Source organism: Hemiscyllium ocellatum, chromosome 16, assembly GCF_020745735.1.
Source record: "Hemiscyllium ocellatum isolate sHemOce1 chromosome 16, sHemOce1.pat.X.cur, whole genome shotgun sequence".
Lineage (NCBI taxonomy): Eukaryota > Metazoa > Chordata > Chondrichthyes > Orectolobiformes > Hemiscylliidae > Hemiscyllium > Hemiscyllium ocellatum.
Genome location: NC_083416.1, coordinates 87,658,429 through 87,679,870, shown reverse-complemented (window position 1 = coordinate 87,679,870; position 21,442 = coordinate 87,658,429). Strand labels below are relative to the sequence as shown.

General features: G+C 44.6%; 1 protein-coding gene across 2 annotated transcripts in view; it reads right to left on the bottom strand.

Moving 5' to 3' along the window:
• The window catches only part of arap3 (ArfGAP with RhoGAP domain, ankyrin repeat and PH domain 3), a 344,677-nt gene that overhangs the window by 44,885 nt on the left and 278,350 nt on the right, over positions 1–21,442 (bottom strand). For both annotated transcript variants that reach the window (XM_060837460.1, XM_060837459.1), the window contains exons 21-24: positions 7,781–7,849; positions 5,843–5,917; positions 2,687–2,804; positions 2,371–2,499 (exon numbers count right to left, since the gene is read on the bottom strand). In XM_060837460.1, the coding sequence (XP_060693443.1) occupies positions 2,371–2,499; positions 2,687–2,804; positions 5,843–5,917; positions 7,781–7,849 (391 nt within the window). The remainder of the gene's footprint in view (positions 1–2,370; positions 2,500–2,686; positions 2,805–5,842; positions 5,918–7,780; positions 7,850–21,442) is intronic.

Here is a 21,442-nt window from a genome sequence, read left to right as displayed (position 1 = left end):
AAGGTGGTAAGGAAAACCCAGGGAACTTTAGACCGGTGATCCTGATGTCGGTGGTGGGCAAGTTGTTGGAGGGAATGCTGAGGGACAGGATTTACATATATTTGGAAAGGCAAGGACTGATCCGGGATAGTCAACATGGCTTTGTGCGTGGAAAATCATGTCTCACTAACCTGATTGAGTTTTTTGAAGAAGTAACAAAGAGGATTAATGAGGGCAGAGCAGTGGACATGATCTGTATGGACTTCAATAAGACATTCAATGAGGTTCCCCATGGGATACTAATTAGCAAGGTTAGATCACATGGCATACAGGGAGAGCTAGCCATTTAGATACAGAACTGGCTGAAAGGTAAAAAATAGAGTGTGGTGGTGGAGGGTTGCTTTTCAGACTGTAGGCCCATGGCCAGTGGAGTGCCACAAGGATCTGTGCTGGCTCCACTACTTTTCATCATTTATATAAATGAAGACATAGTTAATAAGTTTGCAGATGACACCAAAATTGGAGGTGTCATGGACAGCGAAGAAGGTTACCTCAGAGAAGAACAAGATCTTGATCAGATGAGCCAATGGGCTGAGGAGTGGCAGATGGAGTTTAATTTAGATAAATGTGAGATGCTGCATTTTGGGAAAGCAAATCTTAGCAGCACTTAAACACTTAATGGTAAGGTCTGAAAGAGTGTTGCTGAACAAAGAGACCTTGGAATGCAGGTTCATAGCTCCTTGAAAGTGGAGTTGCAGGTAGATAGGATAGTTAAGAAGGCCTTTCGCATGCTTTCCTTTATTAGTCAGTGTATTGAGTATAGCAGTTGGAAGGTCATGCTGAGGCTGTATTGGACATTGTATCGGCTACTTTTGGAATATTGTGCGCAATTCTGGTTTCCTTCCTATTGGTAGGATATTGTGAAACTTGAAAGCATTCAGAAACGTTTTACAAAGATGTTGCCAGGATTGGATGATTTGAGCTATAGGGAGATACTGAATAGGCTGGGGCCATTTTCCCTGGAGTATTGGAGGCTGAGGGGTGACCTTATAGAGGTTTATAAAATCATGAGGCACAAGAATAAAATAAATAGATAAAGTCTTTTCTCCGGATTGGGGGAGGTCAGAGCTAGAGATGATAGGTTTAGGGTGAGAGGGTAAAGATATAAAAGGGACCTTGGGGCAACTTCTTCATGCAGAGGGTGGTACGTGTATGGAATGAGCTGCCAGAGGAAGTGGTGCAGGCTAGAAAAATTGCAACATTAAAAAGGCATCTGGATGGGTATATAAAATAGGAAGGGTTTTGAGGGATATGGGCCGGGTGCTTGCAAATGGGACTTGATTAGGTTAGGATATCTAGTCGACATGGACGGATTGGACCGAAAGATCTGTTTCCGTGCTGTACATCTCTATGACTACGAAAGTGATACTGCTGGAGCCCATGGAACATTCTGGAAGAATTCTTTATGTACAGCTTGATCTGTATGTACTCAGTTTGAGCTTCTCCTGCCCCCCAGCTCTGACTGCTTGATCCTGTGACTCCTCTCAGGGGTATTTCAGAAATGCACGTCACAAGGAATAATAACTGGCACCGATTCCAAACAGATGCTACTTCCACCTCTCCGGATTATTTTATAGTGCAAATAAAAATTAAAAGTTAAGTTTGATTTTCATGGTTTTTAAGAGCATGACAGATGCTGGTGATCATGTGAAAGTTATATCTCTCAGAGTAATATTAATAAGAATCGAGGAAAATATTTTTCTCTCAGAGAGTTCTGAATGTTTGGAACTCTCTTCCATGGAATTATGAAGGAACTGTTACTGAATATTTCTCAGGCAAAGGTGAACAGCTTTTTAATTAACAAGAAAGCCAAAGCTTATCCGGATTGACAAGAAAATAGAGTTTTGGCTACAACCAGATTAGCTGTGATCTTATTGAATGTCTGAGTAGGCTGGAGGGGCTGAATAGCATACTTCTGCTTCAGCTCATGATTTATATGCTCTTATGCTTATAAAGCAGTTTCACACAGCAACAAAATGAACATGAACACCTTTAAGAGGAATGAACTGTGCGTGGTATTTGCTGATCAATGAAATTTAAAATGAATAGAACAAAGCCTATTATACAGAGTGATATTCATCTTCAGTGGAAATAATAATGGATTGTTTGATTATCATACACTTTGTTAATTTTCCCATTTGGTTTTGCCCTCCTGCTAAAGTTGAATTCATCCTAGTTGAATTCAACCAGGAACACCCGAATAGAATACACCATTCAGCTCCTTGCAACGACTCTGCCATTCAAGTATAGCCCTTAAATTTGATCTTTCTTCGCTATTGTGCGGATTATGACCTGTATGTTATTTACATACCATGATAAATTAATCTTTACCTGAATAAAGATTTCCTCCTTCTCCTGCAGGGAGCTTTTTGACAACCAGATAGGCTGAGCTGGGCTCTGCGAGCTTACACCATTGGAGAGCTTGCTCCAGAACCTTTTCCTTTGGGTGGAGTGGGCGTTCTGTGGAAACATGTTGAGTCATCCAGTAAGTCAGTCAGATAGATGAAACCTGTGGCAATTGCACAATGCTCAAAAAACTAATATTGGAAAGTACATCAAGGCAACAGGAACCCATTATTGTGAGGTGAAAACCATGGTTAAAGAAGCCCTTCATCAATTCACCAATTGAAAAAAATCACACACTCACCCAGTTCACCATTTTCAATAGCTTCAAAGGTAACCCAGACCTCCTTTTCTCCAGATGATATGTTCTTCAGATCTAGCACTTGATTTGTTAGTTCCTCCGATGTCATTGTAGGTGAAACCTATAAAGTAGGTATGATATTAAAAATTATATCACAGTGTTAAGAAAATACAGAGATCGTGACAATAAAAATGCACAACCCAAGGTGGAAGTGATGTTAAATAACCACAATTCATGTCTTTTTTTCATATTGCATTCATTACTTCTTTGACCAGGAAAGGTTGTCCTTGCCCATTCATTATGCACTGTCTTCAAATGTCGTAGTGTGATTTCACCCACAGCTCATGTATTGCTGGTGGCAGGATGAACATATTAACATGCAAACATGCAAATATATGAATAGACAAATGTACAAACATCAGAACATACAAATGTATCAATAAACATATAAGCATATATCTGAACATGTGTACATAAACATATGAACATCTGGCATACACACAAAATACTTAGACACAAAGTGTACATACATATGAGTAGACAAAACTACAAACATATAAACATTGGAACATACAATCAGATGAACACACACACACACACACACACACACACACACACACACACACACACACACACACACACAAACATACAAATGCAAAAGCAAGCAATTGTTTACATCAATCACGAACAATAAGGATTCCAGCACTGATCCCTATGATATGCCACTGAACACATACGCCTGGATGCTTGTTTATATGTTTGTATGCTTGTATTTTTGTGCATTTCATGTTTATCTGTTTGTATGTTCACATGTAAGCTTGTGAGTGTGCACATATATTTGTATGTGCATATGTTTCTACATTCCGATTCGCAGACGACATAAAAATAAATGGAAAAGCAAGTTGCAAGAGGGATACGAGCAGATCACAGAGAGATACTGATAGATTAAGTGAATGGGCAATAAGTTGGCAAATGACATGGTAGAATTGGAAGTTCTTCATCTTGGAAGGAAGAGATTTATGCTCAAAATGTTGACTCTCTTGTTCCTCTGATGCTGCCTGACATGCTGTATTTTTCCAGTGCCACACATTTCAACTCTGAGTCACCAGCATCTGCAGTCCTCACTTTCTCCTAGTTTGCCTTAACAAAATACATCTCACATTTATTTAAATTAAACTCCATCTGCCAATCCTCAGCCCACTGGCCCATCTGATCAAGGTCCCGTTGTACTCCGAGATAATCTTCTTCATTGTCCACTACACCTCCTATTTTGATGTCATGATTTGGAGGTGCCAGTGTTGGACTGGGGTGTATAAAGTTAAAATCACACAACACCAGGTTATAGTTCAACAGGTATTTTGATGTCACCTGCAAATTTACTTCCCACTCCTTCTATGTGCACAACATTTATGCAAATGATAAAAAGCACTGATCCTTGTGGCACACCACTGGTTACAGACCTCCAATCTGAAAAACAACCCTCCACCACCATTTTCTTAGCCAATTTTGTATCCAGTTCGCTAGCTTCCCCGGATCACATGATCAAGCCTCACTAATGCTTTGCTAAAGCCCATATAGACAATGTCACTCTGCCTTCATCAATCTTAAAAATCACACAACACCAGGTTATAGTCCAACAGGTTTAATTGGAAGCACACTAGCTTTTGGAGTGACGCTCCTTCATCAGGTGATAGTCACTCCGAGCATCGCTCCGATAGCTAGCGTGCCTTCAATTAAACCCGTTGGACTATAACCTGGTGTTGTGTGATTTTTAACTTTGTACACCCCAGTCCAACACCGGCATCTCTAATTCATCAATCTTGTTTGTCACTTCTTCAAAAAACTTGATCAAATTAGTGAGACATGATTTCTCATGCACAAAGTCATGCTGACCATCTCTAATCAGTTCTTGCCTTTCCAAATACATCTAAATCCTGTCCCTCAGAACCCCTTTCAACAACTTCCCCTCCACTGAAGCAAGGCTCACTGGTCTGTAGTTCCCTGGGTTTTCGTTATAGCCTTTCTTAAATAATGGTGTCACATTAGCCAATGTCCAGTCTTCCAGCACCTTACCCATGGCCACTGATGATAAAAACATCTTAGCGAGGGGCTCAGCAATCTTTGCCCAAGCTTTCCACAAAAATTCTGGAAACAGCTGAGCAGGTTTCAGAGATTTATCTACCTTTATACATTTTAAGACCTCCAGCACCTCCTTTTCTTTAATGTGGACTCTTTTCAGGACATCACTATTTCCCTGGTTCCCTAATGTGCATGTCCTTCTCCACAGTAAATACTGATGCAAATTATTTGTTTACTATCTAACCTATCTTCTGTGGTTCCACACATAGACAGCCACGTCAACTTTAAGGGGCCCTATTCTCTCCCTGGTTACTCTTTTGCCCTTAATGTATTTCAGAATCACTTTGGATTTTTCCAACCTCCATTAGCCAAAGCTATTTCATGACCCCTTTCTGCTCTCCTGATTTCCCTCTTATGTATACACCTACTGCCTATATACTCTTTTAGGTATTCACTTGAACCGGTAGTCTATACCTGACATATGCCTCTCTCTTTTTCTTGATCAGAGTCTCAATTTCTCTAGTCATCCAGCATTACCTTCACCTACTAGCCTTGCCCATCTCACTAACAGGACTATACTGTATCTGAACTCTCATTACCTCATTCTTAAAGGCCACCCACTTCCAAACTGTCCCGTTACCTGAGAATTGCCTTCCCCAATCAACTTTTGTAAGTTCCTGCCTAACACCTTCAAAATTGGACATGCAGGTCCTGGGCCTCCTCCCTCACCACTCCCTTACCACCCGACGCCTGGAGGAAGAATATCTCATCTCCCGCCTTGTAGCCCTTCAACCCTATGACATCTATGTCGACTTCACCAGCTTCCTCATTTCCCCTCCCCCCACCTTACCACAAATCTAACCTTCCAGCTCAGCACCTTATCACTACCTCCCTGCCTGACAGAGACATACCTATCATGGACACGCAATATTCATTCCTTAAACCAGCTTCACATTTCAATTGTCCCCATCCTCTGCATTTAAAACAGCAATGGCTGGGTATCAAACTTGGGCCAATTGCTTGGAAAGTAGCTATGCTCACCACTGTGCCACCATCACTCTGCGCATATTTGAGACTCACCTTGAGTGTCATGCAACAGTCTGTTGCCTTTGTCTCAACATATACTTCCATGATAAGATCACCAGCCTGGGAGAGCTGAAAACCAAACAGGAAAGATATAACTTCCGAATGCATCAATCTAAATGGTCAATTTATTCAGATATCCCATTCCCAATGAGTGTGTATCTTTGTAACCCCAATGAATCACATGACTGAAATCAGAATTACTGTGGCTAGCATATAGTTTGAAATGCTTTTTGAAAACTGATTAGATCACTCCATCTGTAAAGAGTACTATAACAATTCAGTTCTAATAGAACATAGAACATAGAATGTTACAATGCAGTACAGGCCCTTCAGCCCTTGATGTTGCACCGATCAGTGAAATTAATCTGATGCCCATCTAACCTATGCCGTTCCATTATTATCCATATGTTGATCCAATGACCATTTAAATGCCCTTAACGTCGGTGAGTCTACTACTATTGCAGGCAGATCGTTCCATGTCCCTACTACTTTGAGTAAAGAAACTAACTCTGATATCAGTCCTAAATCTGTCACCCCTCAATTTAAAGCTATGTCCCCTGTATTAGCCTGAGGTAAAAGGCTCTCACTGTCCAACCTATCTAACCCTCTAATTATCTTTTAAGTCTTGATTAAGTCACCTCTCAACCTTCTTCTCTCCAACGAAAACAATCCCTCAACCTTTCCTTGTAAGAACTTCCTTCCATTCCAGGCAACATCCTAGTAAATTTCCTCTGAACACTTTCCAAAGCTTCCACATTCTTCCTATAATTCAGTGTCCAGAACTGCACACAATACTCCAGGTGCAGCCTTACCTAGTGTCTTGTACAGTTGAAGCATGACCCTGTGGCTCCAAAATTCAATCCCGCTACCAATAAACACCAGCACACCATATGCTTTCATAACAACCCTATCAATCTGGGTGGCAACTTACAGGGATTTATGCACCTGGACACCGAGATCTCTCTGTTCATCTACACTGCCAAGAATTCTACCATTAGTCCAGTACACTGCATTCCTGTTACTTCTTCCGAAGTGAACAACCTCACACGTTTCCACATTAAACTCCATTTACCACTTCTCAACCCAGCTCTGCATCTTATCTATGTCCCTCTGTAACCCACAACATCCATCGGCACTATCTACAACTCTGCCTACCTTAGTGTCATCCGCAAATTTACTAACCCATCCTTCCAAGCCCTCATCCAGGTAATTTATAAAAATGACAAACAGCAGTGGCCCCAAAACAGATCCTTGTGGCACACTACTGGTAACTGAGCTCCAGGATGAACATTTCCCATCAACCATCACCCTCTGTCTTCTTTCAGCTCGCCAATTTCTGATCCAAATCCAATATCCAATTTCTAATTTCCATAAGAAGATTATTAATCTTCCCATTGAGAGATTTGTATGATATAGCTTTCAAGAAACATGTGACTAGTACCCAAAGGATGGCTATAAAATAATTTAGATCTACACTTAGCCCTTCTTCATCTATCAGTAATTGTACTCTCCCCACCATTGCTCACCTGAAGTTAACTCTCACATCTCCTTCAAGCAACTCGGTTTCTTTATAACACTTTTTGTCCCCTTCAATAAATCTTAACTCCTCTGATGAAGTCTAGTAAGGAGCCAACAACTATTTAAGTAAGCATGATTCCAGGCACTGCAATGTAATCTTTGGATATAGGACTTTGGTCATCTATCTCGATAATTCCTTATGTGGTTCGAAAGCAAATCTTGCTCCTGTAAAAGTGTCATGGGTTATTACACTACACTAAATTTGTTCAAGAAATGCAGGTTGGTGTTGCTGTCTTGTTCAGCTTTTATTTGAACATAGTAGAGCCTGCTGAAACAGGACTCAACACCTCTTGAAACTGCAGACTTGGAATAACTCACTATTCATCATCCTACAAAGAAATTTGTTTTACACACCTGGACATCTTTCCATGTCGTAATTAAGCTGTTTTCCAAATCCATTTGAGTCACGTGGTCATCATCAATCTGCCACATAAAACATACAGGAAAAAGTCAGACTGGTACCTCACTCATTTCCCAATCATCAGAAAACTTCTTTTGATTCATTCCCAGGATATAGGTGTCACTGCTGAGCACAGAATTCATTGCCCATCCCTAATTAACAAGAGAGCAGTTAGGAGTCAATCACATTGCTTTGAGACTGAAGTCACATGTAGACTAGACCAGGTAAGGCTGGCAGATTTCCTTCTTAAAGGACATCAGTTGAATCAGGTATTTTCTTTTGTCTCAGCAATCAACAATGGATCCATAGCCATCACAAGGATCTTAATTCCAAATTTGTATTGGACTCACATTTCACCATTTGCCATGGTAAGATACAAATGCATAATATGTGTGTGTGTGTGTGTGTGTGTGTGTGTGTGTGTGTGTGTGTGTGTGTATTGGTGTGCAGGAGTATGCCATTGTGTGCAGGGAAAGCATTGTCTTAGTGGTATTAGTACCAGATAATTAATTCAGGAACTCAACCAGTCCTCTGGGGACCTGAAATCCTATTACGAAAATCTGTCATCATTACTTAGTCTGACCTACATGTGACTCCAGACTCTCAGCAACGTGTTTGACTTTTAACTGCTCTCTGGACAATTAGCGATGGGCAATAAATGCTGACCTAGCCAGTGACACCAACATCTCATGAGTTAATGATTTAAAAAAGGTATAGATGTATATGTGAGTGTGTGTGTGTGTGTGGGGATGAACATGTATGGGTGTGTGTAAGTATATGGCTTTGTGTGAGTGAGTGGATCTGGGTGTGGGTAAGTGTGTGTGAATGTGTGGATGTGTTTGCTTGTGTGTGGATGTGCGTGTGGGTGGATGAGTGTGTGTGGATGAGTGTGGGTAAGTTTATGTGGGTGCACATGTATGGATGAGTGTATGGTTATATATTTGTCTTTTTTCCTGCATGCTGAATCCTGCCACTCAGGTTATACCAGTAGTAATGGCCTGAGGCCATTAAGTGCAAATTAATTGCCCATTTTAAGTTTGGAATAGCTTTTATGGAAGAGTAGGAGGCTGACTGCCAGTCTTCCTGTCACAATGGGGTGGCACAGTGGTTAGCACTGCTGCCTCACAGCTCCAGAGGCCTGGGTTCAATTCCTGCCTTGGGTGACGGTCTGTGTGGAGTTTGCACATTCTTCCTATGCCTGTGTGGGTTTCCTCCTGCGATCCAAAGATGTGCAGGTCAGGTGAATTGGCCATAGTGTTAGGTGTATTAGTCAGGGGTAAATATACGGTAAAGGAATGGGTCTGGGTGGGTTACACTTTGGAGGATCAGTGTGGACTTGTTGGGCTGAAGGGCCTGCTTCCACACTGTGAGGGTTCTAATTCTAATTCTAATTAAAGGTGGGATAGTGGTAGTGACTCCACATGCTGCTAACTCTTCCTATGGGGGAGAGTATTACATTTTGTTCAGGAAAAATTGGACAAAAAGACAGGAACTTTTTGGGGCATTCAGACAGGAATAGGCCATCCTGTCACACCCTGTAGTAATTTTGAAAGTTTCACTGAGATTATATCTCATTCTTTGAAAGTTTGGAAATCAGGCCAGTCTCCTCAATCACTCCTCAGAAGACAATCCTGACACTCCAGTGGTTACTCTACTGCACATGGACAGCAGTGGTTAAAGAAGGCAGTTCACCACCACATTCTTCGAGTAAGAAATGAGGTCTGCAGATGCTGGAGATCACAGCTGCAAATGTGTTGCTGGTCAAAGCACAGCAGGCCAGGCAGCATCTCAGGAATAGAGAATTCGACGTTTCGAGCATAAGCCCTTCATCAGGAATAAGAGAGAGCAGCCAAGCAGGCTAAGATAAAAGGTAGGGAGGAGGGACTAGGGGGAGGGGCGATGGAGGTGGGATAGGTGGAAGGAGGTCAAGGTGAGGGTGATAGGCCGGAGTGGGGTGGGGGCGGAGAGGTCAGGAAGAGGATTGCAGGTTAGGAGGGCGGTGCTGAGTTGAGGGAACCGACTGAGACAAGGTGGGGGGAGGGGAAATGAGGAAACTGGAGAAATCTGAATTCATACCTTGTGGTTGGAGGGTTCCCAGGCGGAAGATGAGGCGCTCCTCCTCCAGCCGTCGTGTTGTTATGTTCTGCCAGTGGAGGAGTCCAAGGACCTGCATGTCCTCGGTGGAGTGGGAGGGAGAGTTAAAGTGTTGAGCCACGGGGTGATTGGGTTGGTTGGTTCGGACGGCCCGGAGGTGTTCTCTGAAGCGTTCCGCAAGTAAGCGGCCTGTCTCACCAATATAGAGGAGGCCACATCGGGTGCAGCGGATGCAATAGATGATGTGTGTGGAGGTACAGGTGAACTTGTGGCGGATATGGAAGGATCCCTTGGGGCCTTGGAGGGAAGTGAGTGTGGAGGTGTGGGCGCAAGTTTTACATTTCCTGCGGTTGCAGGGGAAGGTGCCGGGGGTGGAGGTTGGGTTGGTGGGGGGTGTGGATCTGACGAGGGAGTCACGAAGGGAGTGGTCCTTGCGGAACGCTGATAGGGGAGGGGAGGGAAATATATCCTTGGTGGTGGGGTCCGTTTGGAGGTGGCGGAAATGGCGGCGGATGATACATTGTATGCGGCGGTTGGTGGGGTGGTAGGTGAGAACCAGTGGGGTTCTGTCTTGGTGGCGGTTGGAGGAGCGGGGCTCAAGGGCGGAGGAGCGGGAAGTGGAGGAGATGCGGTGGAGGGCATCGTCGATCACGTCTGGGGGGAAACTGCGGTCCTTGAAGAAGGAGGCCATCTGGGCTGTGCGGTGTTGGAATTGGTCCTCCTGGGAGCAGATGCGGCGGAGACGAAGGAATTGGGAATATGGGATGGCGTTTTTACAGGGGGCAGGGTGGGAGGAGGTGTAGTCCAACTTCCTCCAAACTAAAGGAGTTGCCATGGGCACCCGCATGCGCCCCAGCTATGCCTGCCTCTTCGTAGGATATGTGGAACAGTCCATCTTCCGCAACTACACTGGCACCACCCCCCACCTTTTCCTCCGCTACATCGATGACTGTATCGGCGCTGCCTCATGCTCTCACGAGGAGGTTGAACAGTTCATCAACTTCACTAACACCTTCCATCCCGACCTGAAATTCACCTGGACTGTCTCAGACTCCTCCCTCCCCTTCCTAGACCTTTCCATTTCTATCTCGGGCGACCAACTCAACACAGACATCTATTATAAACCGACTGACTCCCACAGCTACCTGGACTACACCTCCTCCCACCCTGCCCCCTGTAAAAACGCCATCCCATATTCCCAATTCCTTCGTCTCCGCCGCATCTGCTCCCAGGAGGACCAATTCCAACACCGCACAGCCCAGATGGCCTCCTTCTTCAAGGACCGCAGATTCCCCCCAGACGTGATCGACGATGCCCTCCACCGCATCTCCTCCACTTCCCGCTCCTCCGCCCTTGAGCCCCGCTCCTCCAACCGCCACCAAGACAGAACCCCACTGGTTCTCACCTACCACCCCACCAACCTCCGCATACAACGTATCATCCGCCGCCATTTCCGCCACCTCCAAACGGACCCCACCACCAAGGATATATTTCCCTCCCCTATCAGCGTTCCGCAAGGACCACTCCCTTCGTGACTCCCTCGTCAGATCCACACCCCCCACCAACCCAACCTCCACCCCCGGCACCTTCCCCTGCAACCGCAGGAAATGTAAAACTTGCGCCCACACCTCCACACTCACTTCCCTCCAAGGCCCCAAGGGATCCTTCCATATCCGCCACAAGTTCACCTGTACCTCCACACACATCATCTATTGCATCCGCTGCACCCGATGTGGCCTCCTCTATATTGGGTAGACAGGCCGCTTACTTGCGGAACGCTTCAGAGAACACCTCCGGGCCGCCCGAACCAACCAACCCAATCACCCCGTGGCTCAACACTTTAACTCTCCCTCCCACTCCACCGAGGACATGCAGGTCCTTGGACTCCTCCACCGGCAGAACATAACAACACGACGGCTGGAGGAGGAGCGCCTCATCTTCCGCCTGGGAACCCTCCAACCACAAGGTATGAATTCAGATTTCTCCAGTTTCCTCATTTCCCCTCCCCCCACCTTGTCTCAGTCGGTTCCCTCAACTCAGCACCGCCCTCCTAACCTGCAATCCTCTTCCTGACCTCTCCGCCCCCACCCCACTCCGGCCTATCACCCTCACCTTGACCTCCTTCCACCTATCCCACCTCCATCGCCCCTCCCCCTAGTCCCTCCTCCCTACCTTTTATCTTAGCCTGCTTGGCTGCTCTCTCTTATTCCTGATGAAGGGCTTATGCTCGAAACGTCGAATTCTCTATTCCTGAGATGCTGCCTGGCCTGCTGTGCTTTGGCCAGTAACACATTTGCAGCACCACCACATTCTTTCAGGCAACTAGGATTGGGCAGTGGATGCTGGTCTATCCAGCAACGCCCACATCCCACAAGTGAATAAAGAAAGAAAAGGTCTGGTGAACCTCCACTGCACTCCGAAACTGTGCTCAATACTCTAATTGAATGATGGAGCAGACTTGAGGGGCTGCACAGTTATTTTACGGAGAAAGACCAAATATTTCTTAAATAGTGAGAGGGTGAGAAGTATTAATGTCCAAAGAGACAGTGGTACTTGCTAATGACTCACAAAAGGCTAGCATGTAGGTGCAGACAACAATTTGGAAGGCAATTGATTTATTGGCTTTCAACACAGAGATTATTTTGGTTTCCTCATCCGAGGTAGATTATAGCTGCCATAGATAGACTGCATTGGATCTTTACATGAATCTATAGGATAGCCTAAGGAAACTGGGCAGCACAGTTGACATTGACCGGACTCTGATAAATATGAGGTGCTGCATTTTGGGAAGGCAGACCTTAGCAGGACTTAAACACTTAATGGTAAGATCCGAGAGAGTGTTGCTGAACAAAGAGACCTTGAAGTACAGGTTCATAGTTCCTTGAAAGTGGAGTTGCAGTAGATAGGATAGTGAAGGTGGCGTTTGGCATGCTTTCCATTGTTGGTTAGAGTATTGAGTACAGGAGTTGGGAGGTCATGTTGCAGCTGTACAAGACATTGGTTAGTCCACTTTTGGAATATTGTGTGTAAATCTGGTCTCTTTTCGAACAGAAGGATATTGTGAAACTTGAAAGGGTTCAGAAAAGGCGTACAAGGATGTTGCCAGGGTTGGAGGATTTGAGCTATAGGGAGAGGTTGAATAGGCTGGGACTGTTTTCCCTGGAGCATCAGAGGCTGAGGGGTGACCTTATAGAGGTTTATAAAATTATGAGGGGCAAAGATAGGATAAATAGAGAAAGTCTTTTCCCTGGGGTCGGGGAGTCCAGAACTAGAGTGCATAGGTTTAGGGTGAGAGGGGAAAGATATCAAAGAGACCTGAGGGGCATTTTTTTCAAGCAGAGGGTGGTACGTGTATGGAATGAGCTGCCAGAGGAAGTGGTGGAGGCTAGTACGATTGCAACATTTAAGAGGCATCTGGATGGGTATATGTATCGGAAGGGTTTAGAGGGATATGAGCCAGATACTGGCAGGTGAGACTAGATTGGTTTGGGATATCTGGTCGGCATGGACGAGTTGGACCGAAGGGACAGTTTCCGTACTGTACATCTCTGTGACTCTATGAATCTATGACTGCACTGGAAATGACACTGCAAATCCTGCATTGTCAACAATGCAAAGTCCTCTAACTAACGTCTGGGAGATTGTATCAAAACTAGGTCCAACAGACCCATCCATCAACATTACGACATGGCCAGGCTCAAAGAATTGCACCTTACATAGAATGTCTCAGAGAAGATCATCAGCATTTTGGCATTTGCCCTGTCCTACCAAAAGATCACACCCACCAGAAATGGTTACACAGTGGTAAATAGGATAGATTTCAAACAGATCTAAAAACCACAAATTGGGCCTCTGTGGCAAGGTATGTACCATCCATAGCTGGAATTAGATTGAAGCACAATCTGTAACTTTATGACCTGTGGTAGGCCAAAGACCAGCTGTAGAACAAAATAACAATGCAGTGCAGGAACACGCCCTTTGGTCCATGATATCTGTGTTGACCATCATGCTATTCTAAACTAATCCTATCTACATGCAATGATCATAGAGTCATGGAGTTGCACAGCACAGAAACTGACCCTTCGGTCTAACTCACCCATGCAGACTGAGTATCCTAAATGAATCTAGTCCCTTTAGCCAGCATTTGGAACTTATATCTCCAAACCCTTCCTATTCAATACCAATCCTGATGCCTTTTAAGTGTTATAATTGTACTAGGCTCTACCACTTCCTCTGGCAACTCAGTCCATTCATACACCACCCTCTGCGTGAAAAAGTTGCTGCTTAGGTTCCATTTATATATTTCCTCTTTCACAGTAAACCAATGGCTCTCTTTGTTTGGAACTCCCTTACCACAGGAAAAGATTCATGGCGATTCAATATATCCATGCCTATCGTAATCCTCCGTAAGATCACCCTCTGATGCTCCAAGAAAACCAGTCCTCGCCTAGTCAGCCTCTTCCCATAGCTCAAACCTTCAAGCCCTGGCAACATCTTTGTAAATTGTTTCTGCTCCCTTTCAAGTTTAGCAACTTCCTTCCTGGAGCAGGGAGACCAGAATTGAATGCACTTTTCCAGAAGTTCCAAAGTGTCCTGTACAGGCACAACATGACCTCCCAAGTACTATACTAAATGCACTGACCAACAAAGGCAAGTTTACCAAACACGTTCTTCACTATCCTGTCTACCTGTGACTTCACCTTTAATTATGAGGGGCAAAGATAGGATAAATAGAGAAAGTCTTTTCCCTGGGGTCGGGGAGTCCAGAACTAGAGTGCATAGGTTTAGGGTGAGAGGGGAAAGATATCAAAGAGACCTGAGGGGCATTTTTTTCAAGCAGAGGGTGGTACGTGTATGGAATGAGCTGCCAGAGGAAGTGGTGGAAGCTAGTACGATTGCAACATTTAAGAGGCATCTGGATGGGTATATGTATCGGAAGGGTTTAGAGGGATATGAGCCAGATACTATGAACCTACACCCCAAGGTCTCTTTGTTGGGCACCATTCCCCAGGACACTACCATTATGTGTGTGAATCCTGCCCTGATTTGCCTGAGCAAAATGCAGCACCTCACATTCATTTCAATCAAATTCCATCTGCCACTCCTCAGCTCATCACCCCATCTGATCAAGGTCCCATTGTACTCTAAGATAATATTCTTCACTGTCCACTACATCATCAAATTTGGTGTCATCTACAAATGTACTAATCATTCTTCCTATATTCACTACTACATCATTTATATAAATGACAAAAAGCAGTGGACCCAACGTCGATCCTTACAGCACACTGCTGAGATCCAGTCTGAGAAACAGCCCTCCACCACAACCCTCTGTCTCTTACCTTCAGGCCAATTTTGCATCCAAATGGCTAGCTCTCCCTCGATTCCATGTGATCTAACCTTGCTAACCAGTCGACCATGAGGAACTTTGTCGATTGCCTCACTGAAGTACATATGGAAGATGTACAGTGCTCCGGCTTCATCAATCTTCCTGGTCAACTTCTTCAAAAAACTCAATTAAGCATCCCTCTATTCCTTATTTGTTCATGTGTCTGTCTAAAAGCCTCTTAAATGGTGGTATTGTATCTGCTTTGCCCACACTCTTTTGCAGTGCATTCCAGGTATGCACCACCCTCTGTGTTAAAAAAAACACTTTGCACATCTCCTTTAAACTTGCCCACTCTCATCTTAAACCTTTGGCTCGTGCATTTAACATTTCTACCCTGGGAAAAAGAGTCTGATTATCCACCCTACCCATACCTCTCATAATTTTATATTCTGCTGTCAGGTCGCCACTCTGCCTCCGATGCTCGAGCAAAAATAATCCAAGATTTTTTACTACTTTTTGTCATTTATATAAATCATTTGGATGTGAACATAGGAGGTATAATTAGTAAGTTTGTTGGTGACACCAAAATTGGAAGTGTGGTGGACAGAGGAGAAGGTTACCTCAGAGTGCAACGGGATCATGATCAAAAGGGGCAATTGGCTGAGGAATGGCAGATGGGGTTTAATTTAGATAAGTGTTAGGTGCTGCATTTTGGAAAAGCAAATCTTAGTAGGACTTATACACCTAATAGTAAAGAGTGTTGCTAAACAAAGAGACCTTGGAATGCAGATGCATATTTCCTTGACAGTAGAGTCTCAGGCAGATAGGATAGTGAAGAACGCATTTGGTATGCTTTCCTTTGGTGGTCAAAGTATTGGATATAGAAGTTGGAAGGTCATGTTGCAGCTGTACAGGACATTGATTAGATTAGATTAGATTAGATTAGATTTACAGTGTGGAAACAGGCCCTTCGGCCCAACAAGTCCACACCGACCCGCCGAAGCGAAACCCACCCATACCCCTACATTTACCCCTTACCTAACACTATGGGCAATTTAGCATGGCCAATTCACCTGACCCGCACATCTTTGGACTGTGGGAGGAAACCGGAGCACCCGGAGGAAACCCACGCTGATACGGGGAGAATGTGCAAACTCCACACAGTCAGTCGCCTGAGTCGGGAATTGAACCCGGGTCTCAGGCGCTGTGAGGCAGCAGTGCTAACCACTGTGCCACCGTGCCGCCCACGGTGGCACAGTGGCCATTGGTTAGGCCATTTTTGGAATATTGCATGCAATTCTGGTCTCCTTCCTTTCAGGAGGATGTTGTGAAACTTGAAAGGGTTCAGAAAAGATTTACAAGGATGTTGCCAGGGTTGGAGGATCTGAGCAATAAGGAGAGGCTGAACAGGCTGGGGCTGTTTTCCCTGGAGCATCGGAGGCTGAGGGGTGACCTCATGGAGGTTTATAAAATCATGAGAGGCATGGATAGGATAAATAGAGAAAGTCTTGTCCCTGTGGTTGGGGAATCCAGAACTGGAGGGCATGTTTTAGGGGAGAGGGGCAAGATATAAAAGGGACCTAAGGGGCAACATTTTCACACAGAGGGTTGAGCGTGTATGGAATGAGCTGCCAGAGGAAGTGGTGGAGGCTGGTACAATTGCATCATTTAAAAGGCATCTGATGGGTATATGAAAACGAAGGGTTTAGAGGGATATGGGTCAAGTGCTGGTAAATGGAACTAGATTAGGTTAAGAATCTGATCAGCATGGACAGGTTGGGCTGAAGAGTCTGTTTCCCTGCTGTACATCTCTATGACTCCATGACTCTCTGTATAGCTAATACACTCCCATCCAGGTAATATCCGTAAACAAAATAGGGTAAGTGAGCTTGTGGTGCAGATCGAAATTGACAGGTATGATGTTGGTGGGTATCACAGAGATGTGGCAGTAAAGGGATCAGGAGTGGGAGCTAAATATCCAAGAATATGCATCCCATTGAAAAGATCAGCAGGAGGGCAGGGTGTGGTTGCCTATTAGTAAGAAATTAAATTAAATCAATAGCAAGAAATGATGTGGGGTTTGTTGATGTTGAATCTGTGTGGTTGAGTTATAGAACTGCAAATGTGAATAAACCATAATGAGAGTTATGTACAGGCCTCCAAACAGTAGCCAGGAGCTGGAGCACAAGATACACCAAGAGATAGAAAAGGCATGTAAGAGAGGTAATTGAACAGTAACCATGGGGCATTTCAATATGCAGGTGGACTGGGAAAATCAAGTTGGTAGTGGATTGCAAGGAAAGGAATTTGCCGAAAGTCAATGCGATGGCTTTTTGGAGCAGCTTGTGGTGGAGCCCAGTAGGGAACAGGCAATATTGGATTTAGTGATGTACAATGAGGCAGACTTCATAAGGAACTTAAGGTGAAGAAACCCTGAGGAGGCAGTGACCATAGCCTAATAGAATTTACTCTGCAATTTGAGAGGGAGAAGGTGGAATCAGATGTAATGATATTACAGTTAAATATAGACACAAACAGAAGCATTAGGAAGGGGCTGACCAAGCTTGTCTGGGAGATGACCCAAGCAGGAAGGAAGGTGATGCAGCAATGGCAGGATGTTCTGGGAGTAATTTAGATGACACAGCAAAAATTAATCCCGAGGCAAAAAAAGCATACTAAAGGGAGAATGAGGCAACCATGGTTGACAGGGGAAGTTGGGGACAGCAATAAAAAAAAGAGAAAACATATAATGCGCTGAAGGGCAGTGGGAAGCAAGAGGATTTGGAAACCTACAAAGACCAACAGAGGACAGCGAGAAAAGAAATAAGGAGGGAGAAGTTTAAATATGAAGATAAGCTAGCCAGTAATATAAAAGAAGATAGCAGGAATTTCCTGAGATATATAAAAGGCAAAAGATAGGCAAAAGTGGACATTGGGCCACTGGAACGTGAGGCTGGAAAAGAAGTAATGGGGAATAAAGAAATGGTGGAGGAACTGAGCAAGTACTTTGTGTCAGCCTTCGTGGTGGAAGGCAGTAACACCCCAAAACTTCAAAAGTGTTGTGGGAGCAGAGGTGAATATTGTAGCCATCACCAAGGAGGTCATACTAGAAAAACTGAAAGGTCTGAAGGTGGATAAATCACATGGAATAGATGGGCTACACCAATGAGTCCTGAAGGAGATAGCTGAAGAGATAGTGGAGGCATTAGTGGTGATCTTCCAGGAATCACTGGAGCCAAGGAGGGTTCCAGAGGACTGAAAAGTCACTAATGATATAGAAGATGGTATTAATAGTAACATTAGCAAATTTGCTAATGATACAAAGCTGGGTGGCAGGGTGAAATGTGAGGAGGATGTTAGGAGATTACAGGGTGACCTGGACAGGTTAGGTGAGTGGTCAGATGCATGGCAGATGCAGTTTAATGTGGATAAATGTATAGTTATCCACTTTGGTGGCAAGAACAGGAAGGCAGATTACTACCTAAATGGAGTCAAGTTAGGTAAAGGGGCAGTACAAAGAGATCTGGGTGTTCCTGTACACCAGTCAATGAAGGTAAGCATGCAGGTACAGCAGGTAGTGAAGAAGGCTAATAGCATGCTGACCTTCATAACAAGAGGGATTGAGTACAGGAGCAAAGAGGTTCTTCTGTAGCTGTACAGGGCCCTGGTGAGACCACACTTGGAATATTGTGTGCAGTTCTGGTCTCCAAATTTGAGGAAAGACATTCTGGCTATTGAGGGAGTGCAACATAGGTTCACGAGGTCAATTCCTGGAATGGCAAGACTGTCTTGTGTTGAAAGATTGGAGCAACTGGGCTTGTATACCCTTGAGTTTAGAAGACTGAAAGGGGATCTGATTGAGACGTAAAAGATTATTAAAGGATTGGACACTCTGGAGGCAGGAAGCATGTTTCCGCTGATGAGTGAGTCCTGAACCAGAAGACACAGCTTAAAAATAAGGGGTAGGCCATTTAGGACAGAGATGAGGAGAAACTTCTTCATCCAGAGAGTGGTGGCTGTGTGGAATGCTCTGTCCCAGAAGGCAGTGGAGGCCCAGTCCCTGGATTCGTTTAAGAAAGAGTTGGATAGAGGTCTCAAGGATAATGGAATCAAGGGTTATGGAGATACGGCAGGAACAGGACACTGACTGAGGATGATCAGCCATGATCAGAATGAATGGTGGTGCTGGCTCGAAGGGCAGAATGGCCTACTCCTACACCTGTGAGGCAGCAGTGCTAACCACTGTGCCACTGTGCTGCCCTGGCCTAGTCATTCTTATAAATGACTTAGATGTAGGCATAGGTGGATAGATTAGTAAATTTGCAGATGACACTAAAGTCACTGGAGTAGTGGACGGTTTGAAAGAATGTTACAGGTTGCAGGGGGACTTGGATAAACTGCAGAATTGGGCTGAGAGGTGGCAAATGGAGTTCAATGCAGCTAAATGTGAGGTGATTCACTTTGGGAAGAATAACAGGAAGGCAGAATATTGGGTCAATGGAAAGATTCTTGGTAGTGTCGATGTGCAGAGGAATCTTGGAGTCTTTTTTTTAGATTACCTATAGTGTGGAAAGTGGCCCTTCGGCCCAACAAGTCCACACCGACCCGCCGAAGCACAACCCACCCATACCCCTACACTTACCCCTTCACCTAACACTACGGGCAATTTAGCATGGCCAATTCACCTGACCCGCACATCTTTGGATTGTGGGAGGAAACCGGAGCATCCGGAGGAAACCCACGCAGACCCGGGGAGAATGTGCAAACTCCACACAGTCAGTCGCCTGAGTCTATGTACATAGACCCCTGAAAGTTGCCACCCAGGTTGATAGTGCTATTAAGAAGGCATGTGGTGTGTTAGGTTTCATTCGTAGAGGGATTGAGTTCCAGAGCCACAATATCATGCTGCAACTATACAAAACACTGGTGCGGCCACTCTTGGAATATTGTGTACAGTTCTGGTCCCCATATTTCGGGAAAGATGTGGAAGCATTGGAAAAGGTGCAGAGGAGATTTACCAGGATGTTGCCTGGTCAGGAGGGTAGGCTGAGAGACTTGGGTCTGTTCTCATTGGAAAGAAGGCGGCTAAGGGGGGATTTGATAGAGACATACAAAATGATCAGAGGATTAGATAGGGTGGACAGTGAAAGTCCTTTTCCTGGGATGATGACATCAGCTTGTATGAGGGGCATAACTACAAATTAAGGGGTGATAGATTTAAGACAGATGTCAGAGGCATGTTCTTTATTCAGTGAGTGGTAAGTGTGTGGAATGCCCTACCTGCTAATGTGGTCAACTCAGCCATATTAGGGCGATTTAAACAATCCTTGGATAAGCACATGGATGATGATGGGATAGTGTAGGGGGACGAGCTGAGAATAGTTCACAGATCGGCACAACATTGAGGGCCGAAGGGCCTGTTCTGCGCTGTATTGTTCTATGTTCTATGCATGGTAAAGTAGGGCAAAGTCAGCAAGTGAGCCTTACTTCGGTTGTGGGTAAAGTGTTGGGAAAGGTTATAAGAGATAGAATTTATAATCATCTAGAAAGGTATAAGTTGATTAGAGGTAGTCAACATGGTTTTGTGAAGGGTAGGTCATGCCTCATAAACCTAATTGAGTTCTTCGTGAAGGTGATCAAACAGGTGGATGAGAGTAAAGTGGTTGATGTGGTGTAAATGGATTTTAGTAAGGCATTTGATAAGGTTCCCCACGGTAGGCTATTGCACAAAATACAGAGGCATGAGATTTCAGAAGTTGGTTAGCTGAAAGGCGACAGAGGGTGGTGATGATGGAAAATGTTCATCCAGGAGTTCAGTTACTACTGGTGTCCCTCAAGAATCTGTTTTGGGGCTACTGCTCTTTGTCATTTTAATAAACGTCCTGGATGAGGGTGTAGAAGGATAAGTTAGTAAATTTGCGGATGATGCTCAGGTTGGTGGAGGTGTGGATAGTGCTGAACAATGTTGAAGATTACAGAGGGACATGGATAAGCTGCAGACCAGGGCTGAGAGATGGCAAATGAAGTTTAATGTGGAAAATTGCTGAGGTGATTCATTTTGAAAGGAGCAACAGGAATGCAGAGTACTGGACTAATGGTAAGATTCTTGGCAGTGTAGATGAGCAGATAGATGTCGGTGTTCATGTATCTAGATCCCTGAAAGTTGCCACCCAGGTTGATAGGGTTGTTAAAA